This window comes from Heterodontus francisci, chromosome 3, assembly GCF_036365525.1.
Source record: "Heterodontus francisci isolate sHetFra1 chromosome 3, sHetFra1.hap1, whole genome shotgun sequence".
NCBI lineage: Eukaryota > Metazoa > Chordata > Chondrichthyes > Heterodontiformes > Heterodontidae > Heterodontus > Heterodontus francisci.
Genome location: NC_090373.1, coordinates 140,055,971 through 140,073,664, shown reverse-complemented (window position 1 = coordinate 140,073,664; position 17,694 = coordinate 140,055,971). Strand labels below are relative to the sequence as shown.

The window sequence follows — 17,694 nt, the reverse complement described above, 5'->3', positions numbered from 1 at the left end:
AGAGGGTCATTAATCTTTGGAATTCTCTACCCCAGAGAGCAGTAGAGGCTGGGTCATTGAATATATTCAAGGCTGAGTTAGACAGATTTTTGATCTATAAGGAAGTCAAGGGTAATGGGAGGGTGGGGTGGTGGGGGGGTGCAGGCAGGAAAGTGGAGTTAAGGCCACAATTAGATCTTATTGAATGGCGCAGCAGGCTCGAGGGGCTGAATGGCCTGCTCCTGCTTCTATTTCATATATTCTTACATCTTCACCTACCCTTGGCTACAAGCAGTCCCTGCTGCTATTCTCAAAGCAATAGGCAGCCCAGGAGGTGAACCACAAAGGAGAAAGTAAACATTAGTGCCTCTTCTTAAAATGTCACCATTCTTACGTGCACCCTTTCACATCAGTATTCTTTTTGTTTATTTAAAGATACAGCACTGAAACAGGTCCTTCGGCCCACCGAGTCTGTGCCGACCATCAACCACCCATTTGATACTAATCCTCCATTAATCCCATATTCCCTACCACCTCCCCACAATTCTCCTACCACCTACCTACACTAGGGGCAATTTACAATGGCCAATTTACCTATCAACCTGCAAGTCTTTGGCTGTGGGAGGAAACCGGAGCACCCGGTGGAAACCCACACGGTCACAGGGAGAACTTGCAAACTCCACACAGGGAGTACCCAGAATCAAATCCGGGTCGCTGGAGCTGTGAGGCTGTGGTGCTAGCCACTGCACCACTGTGCCGCCCAGTTTAAATTTAAGAAATGTAAGAATCTGAAATACAAATACAAACCTCCTTTTCTGCACCATTTCCACCAAAAAGTAGAAACCCAACAGCGTACCCTAAAGATAGAAGAAAAGACCATTAGTCTAATGGTAATTATTAAAGGGATCATTTTCCAATTTTATTTTTAAAATGGTGGCTTAGGGTTACAACGCTAAATATTCTGTTCATCATCTATGTTGTGTCTACTTACAAAAATGAATGGAAAGCCTCCTTGTATAGCTGCAGCCCACTCAAAATTCAATTCTTTGTATAGATATCCACCCAGTGTTGGTCCTACAAATGTTCTGATTTAAAAATAAAAAAAGGTTATACTAGTTACCATCTAGCAGGTTATTTTAAGCCATGCAAAATTTACACTTTCTGCTTATAGATGCTCCACCAGTCCCAGTGCTGGTGTGTTCAGCTCCAGCCTATATTGCCTCCAGCAGTACTTGCTTTTGGTGGTAGGACAGTGTGTGGGCTCCACTGAAACACTAGGAGCCCGACAATTCAATGCTCTTGATGTACTCTGGCAGCATTGCTTATATCTACAAACTAGGAGGAGTGACTTTTGGATTGGTTGAAAGTAGTGGATAAAATTTTTGTTACAAGACTATACTAACCATAAACCATTAGCATTCTTGTTTGTTCACACTTGGATCAATGTGAATGGAGAGATACAAAAGTACCAGATAGCTGTACATTAACATTGGCGTTCCATGATTTGGAGGAACCTGGGCCGTCCATTTATATACAACCAGTACAACTTGAGGCAATGTTAATCAAAGCACCTCACTTGTGCCAGCAAGTTGGGTACAAAAAAAAAACAAACCTGCAGCAAGTAAAACTTCCACATTTACTGAAAATTCACAGCAAAATAAAATGGTACAATTATTCTGTTTCATAATGCAATATTCTTTAGAAATAAACTGCCAGAAATTTTCTGCAAGGTACCACAGCAATGTACACACTCAGAAAAGGTGACACCAACACAAATTTAAAATCAAATGGTAATGTATAGTATGACAGATAATTAATGTTTTAATAAAAATAAAATGGTGCCAAAGTACAGACACTTATTTATTAAACATCTTGTATATAACAGTCACTTCCTGTAACACTTTGCCAGCACACCTGCTGTCACACACAAAAACATACCTATGGATTATACCACAGTCCTCGCAGCAAAAAAGTACTATTCTTTACATAATTATCCTCAGGATTATTCCATGTTGACCCATCACTCAATGGGTTCCCCCCAATATCTATAAGTGAGTTCTACTGCTCCCCAAACCTTGAGCTAATATTTCCCTGCTTCGCCTGACTGGCCATCACATCTGCCAACACTGCCTACAAAAGCTCAAACATACTTTGGACTGTACTGAAAAATGGATTACATTTTGAGCTGAAGAGTTTAAAACAGAAATTACTAAGATACAAAAGCACTGGAAACCACACATTAAACATGCCAAAACTACTAAAATACTAACCCAAGTTAAATGTATTTCTATCTATACACACAGATACATACCCAAGAGACCAACATGCTGTAAACATTCCAGACACCAGACCTAAAGTACCAAGTCCCTCTTCACATCCGTTCTCACTGAACAAAAAGTGAAAGTCAATGTCAGTTATTACAATCAAACCTCATTCTAACTCATTAGAACTGACTCCTTAGTGTGTTTCTGTGCATAACAAATCCTGGTGTGATCAGTCATTACTTAGTCTCTCAAGCTGCTTAATTAGCATTCATCCATATAATTCAATTGTTAGACATGTAAAACAAACCTTTTCTACACTACAATAGAGTGCTAAACAGTCATGCCTCCAATTTAAATTAATTGGGAGAAAAAAGTAAAAGAATAAAAATGATGCATTTAGGTAGAGTATTAGAACATCCTTGTGATATTTTAGTGCTTCACAAATAATTTCTGACTTTGATAATAACTCTGAAATTAATTCTCTTATGTAGGTAAACGTGGCAGCCAATTTGCACACAGAGCCACCAAAGAGCAAATAAGTGACCAGCTGATCTACTTCGGAGATGCAATTTGAGGAAAGTATGTTCGCAACGACTTTGGGGAAATACCCCAGTTATCTTCAAGTAGCGCTATTAAATATTTTAGTTCCATCGGGACAGGGAGACAAGGTCTTGGTTTGAATGGCACCTCTGACAATGTAGCAAAAAAATCATATTCTAGATTACTTGTTGAAGTCTTGGAGTGGGCTTGAACCCACAGCCTCTCAATGTGGCTAGACTGCTACCAACTGAAGAGTATTCTGAGTAAAACCATGGCCAGGTTTTTAAAATATTCTGATCTCAATCAATACAACATTAACTTAGTTTTATACTTACAGGATTATATACAAATTACAACATGGAAACAGGCCATTGAACTCAACTAGTCCATGCTGGTGCTTGCATGGTCTCTGCTTCAATTACTAACTCCAGTTGTGCATTCTAGCCTTGTATCCTTTGTTTTAAAAAATAAGTTTCTCCTGCTCTTTGTCCTCAATCTCTTACTCCAACCTTGTATCTATATCCCCTCATTCTAGACCTTGCAGCCATGCAAAACAGTCAGTTTCTATCTACTTTGTCCCATTTCTTCATAATTTTAAATACCTTTATCTAATCCTCCGGTAATTTACACTACATGAATGAGAACAGCCCTGACGTTTCCAAGTCTTTCTATGTATTTGTATTTTCCATACAGGGAATCATCCGAATGAAGCTGCTGTGTGTATCACATAGGATTACATAAAATATACAGCACAGAAACAGGCCATTTGGTGCAACTAGACCATGCCATAGCTAATGCTCCACCTGAGCTTCCTCCCGTCTTTCCTCATCTAAATAAATCAGCGTAACCCTCTATTCTCTTCTCCCTCCTTTGCTTGTCTAGTCTTCCCTTAAATGGATCTGTACTATTCACTCCAACCACTCCCTATGGTTCCGAATTCCCTACTGGATTTCTTGGTGAATATCTTACATTGATAGCTTCCAGTTATCCTCTTCCCCACAATTGGAAACATTTGCTCTGTATCCACACTATCAAAACCTTTCATAATTTAAAAACCTCTATTAGGCCACGCCTCAGCTTATTTTTTTTAACCTCTAGAGATCCTTTCTATTGCCTCAACATTTAGCCTATAATCAGGAACCCACAACAGCACACACTAATCCAACTGTGCTTTATTAAGGCATAAAGACTTAAAGCAGCCATAAAGACGGGGCTAAAGTGTGGCGAGTCGAAGAGACTTAGTAGTTGGCAGGAAAAAAGACAGAGGCTCAAGGGGAGAGCCAACTGTGTAACAGCCCCGACAAACAAATTTCTCTGCAGCACCTGTGGAGGAGCCTGTCACTCCAGAATTGGCCTTTATAGCCACTCCAGGCGCTGCTTCACAAACCACTGACCAACTCCAGGCGCTTATCCATTGTCTCTCGAGATAAGGAGGCCAAAGAAGAAGAAGAAGAAATATGGAACAACAGTGCTTTGTATATACAGCAACTGGTGTAGGCTCATTTTCCTCATTACTACATTGCTAAAAAGTACTGCAAGAAGAAATTTGTTCATATTAAGCTATACTTCCTCCCATTTACATTTTAAAACTATTACACCAATTTAGGAGGGAATAGCTTAATTTACAACCTTGCCCTGTGACCTTACTGTTTGAATGAAGGAGGCATAGACTGCCATTTAAGCAATGTCAGCAGCCAGTCAATGGCATGGTGATACTGCCTGCAAAGATGCTGAGACAGAGCTGCAGAGATCTTCCCAGATATGAGGGAAGATACAGTGGACAAAAATAAACTTATGCACAAGATAAACTCTCTTGGTCGGCCTCCCACTTTGCATCCTTCGTAAATGTGAGCTCATTCAAAACTTTGCTGCCCAAATCCTAACATGCACTGAGTCCAATTAACACATCACCTCTGTGCTCACTGATCTACCATGACTCCTGGGCTGGCAATGCCTGTATTTTAAAATTCTCATGCTCATTTTCAAATCCCACCATGGTCTCATCCCTCTCTATAACCTCCTCCAGCCCTAAAACCATCCAAGATCTAGACACTCCTCCTATTCTGGCCTTTTGCGCATCCATGATTTTATTCCACCTTTGTTGAATGTGGCTTCAGCTGTCAAGGCCCTAAGCTTTGGACCTCCCTCCCGAATAGAGTAGGGGAATGAGATTGACTGGTTTACTCTACAGAGAGCCAGGATGGACTCAATGGGATGAATGGCCTCCTCCTATACTGTAATGACTCCCCACCTCTCTACCTCTCTTTCCTTCTTTTAAGGTGCAACTTAAAACCTGCCTCTTTGACCAAACTTTTGATCATCTATTCTAATATCTCCTTATGTGGCTCTGTCAAATTTTGTTTGATAATCTGTACCTTGAGATGATTTACTGCATTAACGGTGCTATAGAATTGCAAATTGTTGCTGTAAAAGGCATGGGCTCCATAAAATTGGTGACAATGGGCTTGCGTACGGCTTCTACTTTTCTCCTGCAGTTGGGTCCATCTTATATAATGATTGAAGAGTCCCAAGTATGTCCTCATGTTCAGAACTATTATTTAAAGAGCCCACTACACCAAATATAGAAGATTGTAGTGATCGACAAGATAATTTAGTTTTAATTCTCTTAAAAAGGGTGGAAAATGGTAATTGTGCTTCCAAAATAAGAAGTTAATTGATGCAGGGATCATTAGTTGATATTTAGAACTTTAGGGGACAGTATATTTTACGAAAGTCAGAGTAAAATGACAATGACTCCACCTACAGCTGAATTCTAATCTGCAGTCAAACGTTACTTTTAAAGACCAGATCTGAATTGAATTGTCCACAGAAATTTTAATTAATCATTCAAGCCATAATATATTATGCTTTTGTAGATGACAAACACAAAATTATATTTTTTACTTGAATGGGCAACATTTCCATCAATTATTTAGAGCCCAAAACCACTATGTTAGTTGTATGAAAGGTAATCTATGTTATCCTAACTTCAAAACCTGCGGAACATTTTGCAGAAGAATTTGGCCTGTAATTGTCTCCAGACACACTCAATAACAGTGTGTTCACATTACATTTTATTACAGTAACGTCACTCAAACTCCAATTCTAATTTGCAGAGAAAATTACACATTGGTTGAGCATCAGTGAAATATCAAAAATGGTTTATCGAGGATGTTACAAGCTAAGTTTCCCTGCCAAAGTTCTTCTCAAGAATTAGGATTAACATGAGGCTCTTCATTTTTTGTGCCAAATATTTCAAGGAAAAATACTGTGAGTGTACCTCATGGCTTGTTCAAGTGAAGAGTTACATTTCTGTTTGTCATCTAATTAAACTTTACTGCAGTGTGGCAAGTTAAATTGCACATAAGCATTTCACTCCAATTCACAGATTTGTCCTTAAAACTACCTTTCACTGCAGATTGGCATTAGGATTCAGTTGGATTGATGGCAACTTTTCCCCAGTTTTCATAAAATGCGATGTGAAATTAATATGAAGTTTTTTTAATACTTTCTTGGGATATGGACGTCGCTGGCAAAGCCAGCATTTGTTGCCCATCCATAATTGCCCTTGATAACAGAGTGGCTTGCTAGGCCATTTCAGAGGACAGATAAGAGTCAACCACATTGCTGTGGCTCTGGAATCACAGATAGGCCAGACCAGGTAAGGATGGCAGATTTCCTCCCTTGAAGGACATTAGTGAACCAGATGGGTTTTTATGACAATTGATGATAGTTTCATGGCACCATTACTGAGACTAGCCTTCAATTCCAGATTTTTATTAATTAAATGTAATAATTAATTGAGTTTAAATTCCACCAACTGCTGTGGTGAAATTTGAACCCATTTCCCCAGAGCATTAACCTGGACCTCAGATTACTAGTTCAGTGGCATTACCACTACACCAATGTTTCCCACAGTGCTCGTGCCTCTTACCGATCTTGGATATTTTGTAATGCCACATGAATCCAGAGTCAGGGCCTAACCTGACAGAGAAGAGGAGAGCAACTCTGCAAAGAAAGTAATGTCATCCACTTTCTTTTGGCATCAGTTGGGGGTCCTGACACCCAAATGACACCTCACAATAGTGCAAAACTGAAACCACTTGAAACTAGTTCACACAGACACTACACTTATAATCTAATTGAACCATAGGTAAGTGTGTGGATACTAACAGGCCAATTTCATTTAACTAAAAAGTTCCATACGCTTTACTGTTAAGATAAGGCAGTTTTCTTTCTTGCAATGGCTAAACAGAAAACTGCACACTGACTTCTGAATGTGGCAAAGTCATGCAATTCAAATAGGTAGACCATTTGGCCAAAGAAAATGTATGGGATGGCAGTGAGCTTCCGGATCGGATTGGCGCAGCAAACGTGTGAGACATGTGCAATGGACCCGCCACAATATTTCATGCAGTGTCTCATTAACATGGAGGGATCAGAACACCCGCTCCCGATGACGTAGAGGGGGCGGGAGCTCCGTACCCGGCAATGGTTTCCGGTGTCACCGCACATGTGTCAGTGCCATTTTTAAAGGGCTTCAAGCCCTTACAACACATTTACATTTTTAAAGTGAAATGCAACTGTGTTTTCAATTTTCACATTCAAAAAATTAACAAAGCCCCTCGTCCAACCACCCCCCACCCCCCAATAACCAAACAATTTTATAATATCCCTCTTCCCTCGAAAACACTGTTTTGTCGGTCCCGACCCTTCACCCTCAAACGTACAGATCTTTGCCCTTCAACCCCTTCCCGCCATCCCCTCAGCCAATTCAAACAGTTTTCCCCACGTCTCCTCCTCTTGCCCTGAAAACTTCCCTCCTCTCCCCTCCCCACCAGTGTTCCACCTCAGATCTCTGAACGGAGATCCGAAGGCACGGGACTTCCGGCCACTGGCTGGAATATCAGCATGGGACAGCCGTCATGGAAAGGTAGGTCATTATTCCTTTATCATCATTTATTTAAATATGTTAATGAGGTGGTTTTGCCCAGTGATGGGGGGGGGGGGGGGAGGTGCCCCGAGGCCTTGCTGCCACTGGAAAAATGGGGCAGGGCCTTCCCAGCATCAAGGCCAGTGACGGGCCTCTCCTGGAAGAATTTTCTGGGGCCCCCCACCCCGCCATGACCTCCGATGTTGGGGAGGGGGGGGTGGGCTAGTAAAATTCAGCCTGTAATATCAGGGCCACAACTACTAAGCATTAAGATTTTGCAATGATTTTCTAATTTATTATTTCAGGACTTGTAACAAAGTCTGAATGCAAATATTACAAATCACTGCTCATGCTATGAGTACAGTATGAAATTGGAGTTTAAACAATGATAAAACCGACATAACAAATCTCTTGAATTTAGCAGACCCGGAAATCCCAGGGCTACTGTCTAGCAAAAGGACGACACTAATAAAGGCCAAAGCTGCAGAGATGGTGAGGAAAAATATAGTTCTAGTCAAATACAGTCAGGTATATTTTCCTTCGTTTGCAAAAAAAAGGTATCAAAAAGTAGGTGTACCTGCTTTGTGCTCTCACACGACTATAGGAAAATATACCCAACTATCTTTTGGAAGCAAAAGTAAAAAATCATGACATTATAATTTTAAAATACTTACTAAACACAGGAGATGAGTTCTGGAAAAAACGGAATGCCACACATGCTGAGTGAAAACCCACACATTAGCAGCATCAAAATGAACATCCATAGCTGACTGCAAAGGAAACAAATAAAACAAACTCTTAGAAAGGTTTCTGCTTAGAATCAGATTAGTGCCACTCTTTTAATATCTGAAATATGTTTTAATATATTATGTGCTTCCTCTCTCCCCATTAACCAATAACTTATGATGATTGAGTACCAGAGCAAACATTCCTGTTATAAGTTGCAGGTAGCTTGCTGATTGATGCATGTATTCACTCTATAAACCAAGATCAGAACGTTATTGAAATTATTTTGGTAAATAATTTTTATCAAGTGTAATACATACAAATTTGCTGCTGATACAAAGATAGGTGGGAAAGCAAACTGTCTGCAAAGAGATATTGACAGATTAAGTGAGTGGGCAAGAAGGTGGCAGAAGGGGTATAATGCGGGGAAATGTGAAAATATCACTACGGCAGGAAGAATAGAAAAGTAGAATATTTTTTAAAAGGTGAGAAACTAATAAATGATGATATTCAGAGAGATTTGGGTGTTCTTGTAATGATTCACAGAAAGTTAACATGCAGGTACAGCAGGCAATAAGGAAGGCAAATGGTACGTTATACTCCAACTCCCTTGCAATAAAGGCCAAGAGAACCATAGAACACAGAAAAGTTACGGCACAGAAGGAGGCCATTCAGCCTGTCGTGTCTGCGCCGGCTAAAAAAACTAGCCGCCCAATCTAATCCCACCTTCCAGCACGTGGTCCATAGCCTTGCAGGTTACAGCACTTCAGGTGCATTGCCAGGTACCTTTAAAATGAGTTGAGGGTTTCTGCCTCCACCACCATTCCTGGCAGTGAATTCCAGACACTCCCCACCCTCTGGGTGAAAATGTTTCTATCTACTCTATCTCGGCCCCTCATAATTTTGTGCATCTCAATTAAGTCACTCCTCAACGTCCTCTGTTCTAAGGAAAACAACCCTAGCCTATCCAATCTTTCCTCATAGCTGCAATTTTCAAGCCCTGGCAACATTCTTGTAAATCTCCTCTGTATTCTCTCCAGAGCAATTATGTCCTTCCTGTAATGTGGTGACCAGAACTGTATGCAGTACTCCTGCTGTGGCCTAACCAGCATTTTCTACAGTTCCAGCATTACATCCCTGCTTTTGTATTTTATACCTTGGCCAATAAAAGAAAGCATTCCATATGCCGTCTACACCACTCTATCTACCTGTCCTGCCACCTTCAGTGACCTGTGGACATGCACTCCAAGGTTTCTCACTTCTTCTACCCCTCTCAATATCCTCCCATTTATTGTGTATTCCCTCACTCTATTTGTCCTCCCCAAATGCAATACCTCACACTTCTCAGGATTGAATTCCATTTGCCACTTTTCCACCCACTCAACCAAACCATTGATATCATTCTGTAGTCTACAGTTATCCTCTTCATTATCAACTACACAGCCAATTTTTGTGTCATCAGCAAATTTCCCAATCATACCTTCCACATTTAAGTCCAAATCATTAATATATACCACAAACAGCAAGGGACCCAATACTGAGCCCTGTGGAACACCACTGGAAACCGCTTTCCAATTGCAAAAACATCCATCGACTACTACCCTTTGTTTCCTGTCACTGAGCCAATTATGGATCCAACCTGCCACATTCCCTGTATCCCATGGGCTTTCACTTTACTGACCTGTCTGCCATGTGGGACCTTGTCAAATGCCTTACTAAAATCCATGTAGACCACATCCACTGCACGACCCTCATCAATCCTCCTTGTTACTTCCTCAAAAAACTCAAGTTAGTAAGATAAGATCTACCCTTAACAAATCCATGCTGACTATCCCGGATTAAACCATGCCTTTCGAAGTGGCAGTTTATCCTGTCTCTTAGAACTGATTCTAATAATTTACGCACCACCGAGGTCAGACTGATCAGCCTATAATTATTTGGCCTATCCCTTGCACCCTTTTTAAATAATGGTGTAACATTCGCAGACCTCCAATCGTCTGGTACCTCGCCTGTAACCAGTGAGGATTTGAAGATGATCCTCAGCACATCCGCTATTTCCTCCCTGGCTTCCTTTAACAACCTGGGATGCAATCCAACCGGTCCTGGCAAATTATCCACTTTCAAGGATGTCAGACCCTCTAGTGCTTCCTCTCTCATTAAGTTTATTGTATCTAATACTTCACACTCCTCCTCTTTTACTACAATGTCTGCATCATCCCTCCCCTTTGTGAAGACAGAGACAAAAAACTCATTAAGAACCCTGCTCACATCTTCTGCATCCACGCAAAAGTTCTCCTGTACATCTCTGATAGGCCCTACCCTTTCCTGAGAAGGATGTGGAAGCTTTAGAGAGGGTGCAGAGGAGATTTACCAGGATGCTGCCTGGACTGGAGGGCATGTCCTACGAAGAAAGATTGAGGGAGCTAGGGCTTTTCTCATTGGAGCGAAGAAGGATGAGAGGCGACTTGATACAGGGGTACAAGATGATGAGAGACATAGATAGAGTGGATAGCCAGAGACTTTTTCCCAGGGTGGAAAGGGCTATCACCAGGGAGCATAATTTTAAGGTGATTGGAGGAAGGTTTTGGGGAGATGTCAGAGGTAGGTTCTTTACACAGAGAGTGGTGGGTGCGTGGAATGCGCTGCCAGCGGTGGTAGTAGAAGCAGATACATTAGGGGCATTTAAGCGACTCTTGGATAGGTACATGGATGATAGTAGAATGAAGGGTAGGTAGTTAGTTTGATCTTAGAGTAGGTTAAAGGTTCGGCACAACATCGTGGGCCGAAGGGCCTGTACTGTGCTGTACTGTTCTATCCTCTTGCTCTTAATGTACTGATAAAACATCTTTGGGTTTTCCTTGATTTTACCTGCCAATAATTTTTCATGTCCTCTCTTTGCTGTTCTGATTTCCTTTTTTACTTCACCCTTGCACTTTCTCTACTTCTCGAGGCTTTCTTTCACATTTTTTTGTGATTGTCACAGGCTTTTTTTTCTGCTTTAACTTACCCCGTAAGCTTCTAGATAACCAGGAGGCTCTAGATTTGGCCTTTATCTTTGTGGGGACATATCTAAACTGTGCTTGTAGAATCTCGCTTTTGAATGCCTCGAGGTATCCAGCAACAGTGATGTCATCAAGCAGGTTAAGCAGAGTAAGGAAGACTTGCTACAATTAGGCAGGGCTTTGGTTAGACCACAACTGGAGTACTCTACAGTACCCATGGAAGGATACACACCTTAGAGGGGATGCAACGAAAGTTCACTAGATTGATTCCTGGGATCAGAGGGCTGTCCTGCAAGGAGAGATTGAGTAAATTGGGCCTATATTCTCTGGAGTTTAGAAAAATTAGAGGTGACCTCATTGAAACATATAATACCCTTCAGGCACTTGACTGGGTAGAGGCTGTTTTCCCTGGCTGCAGATTCTAGAACTAGGGATCATAATCTCAGGATGAAGGGTTGACCATCTGGGACTGAGATGAGGAGAGATTTCTTCATTCAGAGGGTTGTGAATCTTTGGAATTCTCTAATTCAGAGGGTTGTGGATGCTCAGTTGATGAGTATATTCAAGACTCAAGGATCGATAGATTTTTGGGCACTAAGGGGATCAAGGGGTATGGGGATAGAGTGGAACAGTGGAGTTGATGTAGCAGTTCAACCATGATCTTATTAACTAGCTGAGAGCACTCAAGAGGCTGCATGGCCTACTCCTGCTCCTATATCTTACATTCTTAAATCTGTACTGTAACTTATGTCTTACGAGGTCTAAAGTATTAAGATGCGAGAAAAAGCACCGTCTAAATGTGGTGAATGTCATGTGTTTTGCAAGTACTTATTTTTTAAAAACACACTTAACTCTATCAGACATGTATAGCTGATGAGTAAAACAGATTGAAGAATATACATTTTTTCTACTTTGACAATCATTTCTGAGGTAATCATAGAATCTTACAGCACAGGAGGAGGTCATTCGACCCATCATATCTGTGCCAGGTCTTTGAAAGAGCTATCCAATTAGTCCCACGCCCCTTCCCTTTTCTCATAGCCCTGTAATTTTCTCCCCTTCAGGTATTTATCCAATTTCCTTTTGAAAGTTACGATTGAATCAACTTCCTCTACCCTTTCAGGCAATGGATTCCAGGTCATAACACAGTATTGCTAGAACTAAAAAAAAAACTTACAAAAACTATAAAATACCTACCACTTGATATGGAAAATGGGTGCCGGTCCTAATAACAGAAAGCTGACAGCAATAAGCCAACTTCCAACCAACATTAGCCACTTCCTGGTTCTCTGGAATTGGGAGTAGGAAGTAGAAAGACAATAAAGTGCAAGTGAATGAAAACTGAACAATGAGAACAAGTTCTCCCTCTCCTTTCCATCAATTCTAGATTATGTTTAGTAGGATCTCAACAAAGCAATGTGTATGTGTGAAATTTTCTATACCAATACATTAAATCAGTTTGATGACAGTAGTGAATGCTATAGAATCAAATACACTAGAAAGAAAGATTCATTCAATGTATTTCAATGTAATTTGAACAGACTAAATTAATACATGCTGTTAAAATGCGCTCTGTCACAAAGGCACAGAGGTGTAATTTCCCACCTAATTAGATCAAAGGTCAATTGTGTCATGGTTGAAGGCACCAAAGATAGATCATCCCAGGTCAACTGAATGGATAAATGGGGCAGGAAAGACATTTGGAAACAGTTTGGAACAGGGATGCTCACAGTTGGGCAGGAAATAATTCAGCTAAATCAGAGAATCACTTCAGTCATTATTAGCCCAGAATTTGCAGGTGTAATGACAGTAAAACTATCAGTGTTCATTGTCATTATCCTGTGAAATTGACAGCAGCTTCTGGTGTCTGCACATGCACAGATAAATAAAGAAATCCAGAAGTTGCTATCAGTGGTACCCTGCTCCTCCACAGGGTGTTCTGTTGAAGACCCAGAGAGAGCAGTCTTTAGAAATCACTGAACCCCTGAAAAGGTTTTGCCTTGATAATGAGGTGCAACTGTGTTTTTAATCTGAGTACTAAGTCATAACTACTTCCTGGAAAACGTATTTGTTTAACGTCACATTTTTCATTGTATTAAAATGTCATAGTTTAATATAATAAAAATTACATTATTTTAAGATATTTCAGCATCTAATGTATATGTCCCAATCAATTATTTCGTTCTCTGTAAAATTTATAAAAGGTGAAGGATAATCAGTGCATTTTACTTCCTGGTTTGCTGCCTAAGAATAATTCAATGCAATTAGCTGCTTAACCTGCTTGATGACATCACTGTTGCTGGATACCTCGAGATCCCCTTGATTTGGTGCCAAGCTCAAAATAACATTGGAAATGGTGAAATCCACACCACACAGATCACTAGATCTTTGTGGGAAGCTTTCTCGGAGATCAGCAGTGAGCATTGTTGCTTCGCCACTGACCACAAAAACTGGTCCAGTATCTCCTCATAAATCAGAGTGTGAGCCCAGCCCAGAAATGCAGACCAGGAAATATAACACAAATAGTAGCATTCTGTATACAACTACAAGAACCCCCTCTATGTGTCTCTTTAAGTGGACAGATACGTATTTAAGAGAGTTTCCCAGACCCTTATAATATCTGGGATATTTATGACTTCAAAGTGATTCCTGACAACGCTGGCCGCCGCTGACGTCATCTGGCTGCGCTGCGGTGTGCATTTGCGCAGACGGTCTCCTGCGCATGCGCTGCGTTCTGGCTTGCCAGGACTGGTTAGCGCAAGCGCCGATGACGTCATCACGGGACGTGTGCATCTTCAGGCAACGTGCCTGGTCGGCCTCTGCACATGCGCTTTATGCAACGCCAATGGGTATTCACGATGCCTCAACCTTCGGCGCAAGTTTCTGGAAGTGGAAGGAGGAGAGGTTTTGTCGGGCATTTTCTCGCAATTATTTAGTCGTTTTGAAGATTTCAGTCTGCTTAATTTTTTATCAGAAAGAGGAGATTGCTCCAAGGTAAGTTGTTCTGAAAACATTTCCATTGTCTGGGGCACTGCATGTGCTCCAGTCCACTGTTGTAAGTTGCTTTGAAAACATTTCCATTGTCTGGGGCACTTCATGTGTTCCAGTCCCTGTTGCAAGTTGCTTTGAAAACATTTCCATTGTCTGGGGCACTACATGTGCTCCAGTCCACTGCACTGCACTAAAATCCTTTCCATTGTCTGGGGCTGTGTGCAGGCAGTACACGTGCTCCAGTCCCTGTTGTAAGTTGCTCTGTTCCTGAACCCAACAGAGCAGTGCACATGGACACACAGCCACCTGTTTCCCCATCCGCCCTTGAAACAACCATGCAGAGCCTTGTGAGACTCCGCAATTGCCAGCTGCTGCCTGTCAAGCGGAGAAGGCATCCAAAGCAGTCAAGCACTTGGTCAAGCAAGAAGAGACTGAGCACTAAAAGAAACAAGCTTGCCGTGTCCAGTGGTAGCACGAATGTGAATGCTCTTGCTGTGTCCACAACTGGTGAGGTGGGAGTTCAGCCACACCATTCTCCATCCTCAGTGTTGCTTTAAGGCAAAGATAGATAAGAGCGAAAGAAGTGGAAGGTGATGCTGATAGTAGTAGGCAGGATTAAATGGAAGCGGATGGGAAGGCACAGGAGCAGCATCACCACTAGCAGGGAACTGCTGGGCTATATGGCCTGCTTTATGTTCATAGTCCAAAAGAAATGTGCTTCTTTTTCCAGCACCCTCACATCATTCATGTTTTCCCTGAGAGCAACATTGAACCATCACAAGATCGGGGCAGTAACATCATCCTGACTCCTACAGCTGAGGTGGGTACTAAGTGATTCATTGGCGGTGATATCAGTACCTGCCTTTACTGCAGAACATAAAGCATGCTCAATGGTAATTTCATTGGAGGGGGAAGCTCTGACACTGATGTTCTTTCCTTATTTCTTTTCATGTAAAACATGCCGTCGAGAAAACAATCCTTGAGACTTAAGGTCAGCATTCAAGCAACGAAGGCAACTGGATCATGCTGCGGAGCTTGTCACGATGTGGAAAGGAACCTTGCCTTTATGGATGAATTGGGAATGCACAGTGGGATGCGTTTAGGGAACATTCACCAAGAATAGACTGAGCTCAGACTCTTGTGACTTTGCCTTCTTCACATGGACAATACAGTAGTGGAATAGAGAGCCAAGCGTTCATTCACCACAAGGCTCTCCAGGAACAATCTCTTTAGTTCTGCAAAGCAGAGACTCGTCCTGTCTGTCTCACGAGAATGCTGGCAACACAACACTCATGTATCCATGCACAGCAGTGCCTCGAATGCTTAATGTACTGAAAAAAATTTCTCAATAATTAAACCTGGAATTGTTGAGGTTTTTGATGCTATTTTCCTGACTTTGCAACTGCACTTCAGATGTTCAACTGTGGTGTGGTCCTTGGTGGGGGGGGGGGGGGGGGTGGGGGGGAGGTGGGGGGGAGAGGTAGAGGGGGGAAAGGGGGTAGAGGAGGAGAGGTAAAGGGGGTAGAGGGGGTAGAGGAGGGAGAGGGGAAGGGGGAGAGGTAGAGGGGGGGTGGGAGAGGGGGAGGAGAGGGAGAGGGGAGGTGGGGGAGGGGAGAGGTTGAGGGGTGGTGGGAGAGAGGTAGGGGGGTGTGGGGGAGGGAGTTAAATTCAGAAGTTCCTGAAGAGGGGGATGCAAAAGGCAGGGACCAGAGAGCTGCAAAGCCCGAAGTACAGTTGAGAAGTAGGGGAGAAAGCGGCTGGGTGGGGGATCTGCAGCTGGAGGGAACGGCTGGATGGAGAGGGCTGGATGGAGAGGGCTGGAAGCGAGAGGCTGTAGAGAGCCGTGCGGAGACCGGCCGGTGCGTCTTTTGCTGTTGCAAGTTTATGGCGCATGCACAGAAAAACGCACTCCTCCTCCCTCCGCATCCACCCCCCCCCCCACCACCTGCTGCTGTCTCCGGTCGCTCCGTTTCCCTCCGTCACCGGCCCATTCGCTCGCCCACTCGCCGGCCGCTCCTCTCCCCCCAGGCCCGCTCCGCTCCCCTTCGTCACCGGCCCCAGCCCGCTCCCCGCGCCCCGGCCCGCTCGTTCGCTCTCTCACTTCGCTATTGTGTGCTGACATGTGTTTGTTAGGTTGCCTCCATGTGATTATTTGAGCAGCGCCATCTTTAGTCCTGGCAGCTGCCTAAAGACGCAGTCTGTGACCTTTGAGTGGCGCATGCTGCATTTGCACATGTGCCACAGCAGCGCCACCTAGCGGTAGCGTTTTCAGCAAATACAGCCTTATGACTTAGCCATAATTATTTAAAAATAGGCTAGCCAAAAGATGGTAATATTCTCTGTCCATTTTCTTTCTTCGAGGGAAGACTAGTTCAGTTCTTTGGATCCAAATAAGTGTCTATAAGAATTTGACTGGTTTGAACTTAATTAAAGGAGATTTACAGGGATGTATGCTTGATTTGGTTTAGTCCCTGTAAGGGATTAAAGTCATAAATCACTTCACACTGCTGTTATAATAAAAGCAGTGTTGGGAAGAGGCCCTTAAGTTGCCATTAGTTGGCCACTTAAGGGCCTCAAATGGCCTAAGGTTGGGTGGGCCGCCCACAATCTTCCCTGCCACTGGTAAAATAGCAACAGAGGCAGGTGGGCGACAGCCACGACACCCCCTGCCATCCCACCCGATTTTTGCCCTGCCTCCCAGCCCGCTCCTTGGAGTTGTGATGGAGTCCGCATGTACAAACTGCTATTTGAACAGTTAGCCTGCTGAATGAACTGCTAGATGCACGGACTTTGGATTCAAAGCATGTATTTTTTCCTGCGACAGTCCTTTACTAGAAAAGGAAACTGAAAACTTCAGAGTTCTGGGGAAGATATAACTGGTTAGGACCAGTTAAAACAAACAGTCTTATGATCAGGGGTGTGACCAGAGATATGTGACTGGAGCTCAGGTTTCAGTTTACAAGATTACAGATTGCAGAATGTTGAAGAAAACAGCAAGCTGTTGTTCGAAAAAGTTGACAAGGCTGCTGAATTGAAACAAGCTGGGAGCTGTTGGTTTTAAATCAAAGATTTGATTCTGGGAGCTGGCCATTGGCAAATACAATTTGTTACAACTGTTTTCAGTGACCTAGAGAGTTACAGGTGGAGCTACGCCATCAAGACTGTCATGAGCAGGACCAAGGTCGCTCGAGAGGCGATAAGACCGAAACATTGAAGGGAAGACTGCAAAGCTCACTATCAATGAGAAGATTTTATCTCC

At 42.7% G+C, this 17,694-nt stretch overlaps 1 protein-coding gene across 1 annotated transcript in view; it reads right to left on the bottom strand.

Annotated features, from left to right (window-relative positions):
• Positions 1-17,694, bottom strand: part of LOC137361872 (MFS-type transporter SLC18B1-like) — a 69,883-nt gene that overhangs the window by 11,571 nt on the left and 40,618 nt on the right. The window contains exons 9-13 of the mRNA XM_068026478.1: positions 12,642-12,733; positions 8,391-8,486; positions 2,291-2,365; positions 971-1,064; positions 787-836 (exon numbers count right to left, since the gene is read on the bottom strand). Of these exons, the coding sequence (XP_067882579.1) occupies positions 787-836; positions 971-1,064; positions 2,291-2,365; positions 8,391-8,486; positions 12,642-12,733 (407 nt within the window). The remainder of the gene's footprint in view (positions 1-786; positions 837-970; positions 1,065-2,290; positions 2,366-8,390; positions 8,487-12,641; positions 12,734-17,694) is intronic.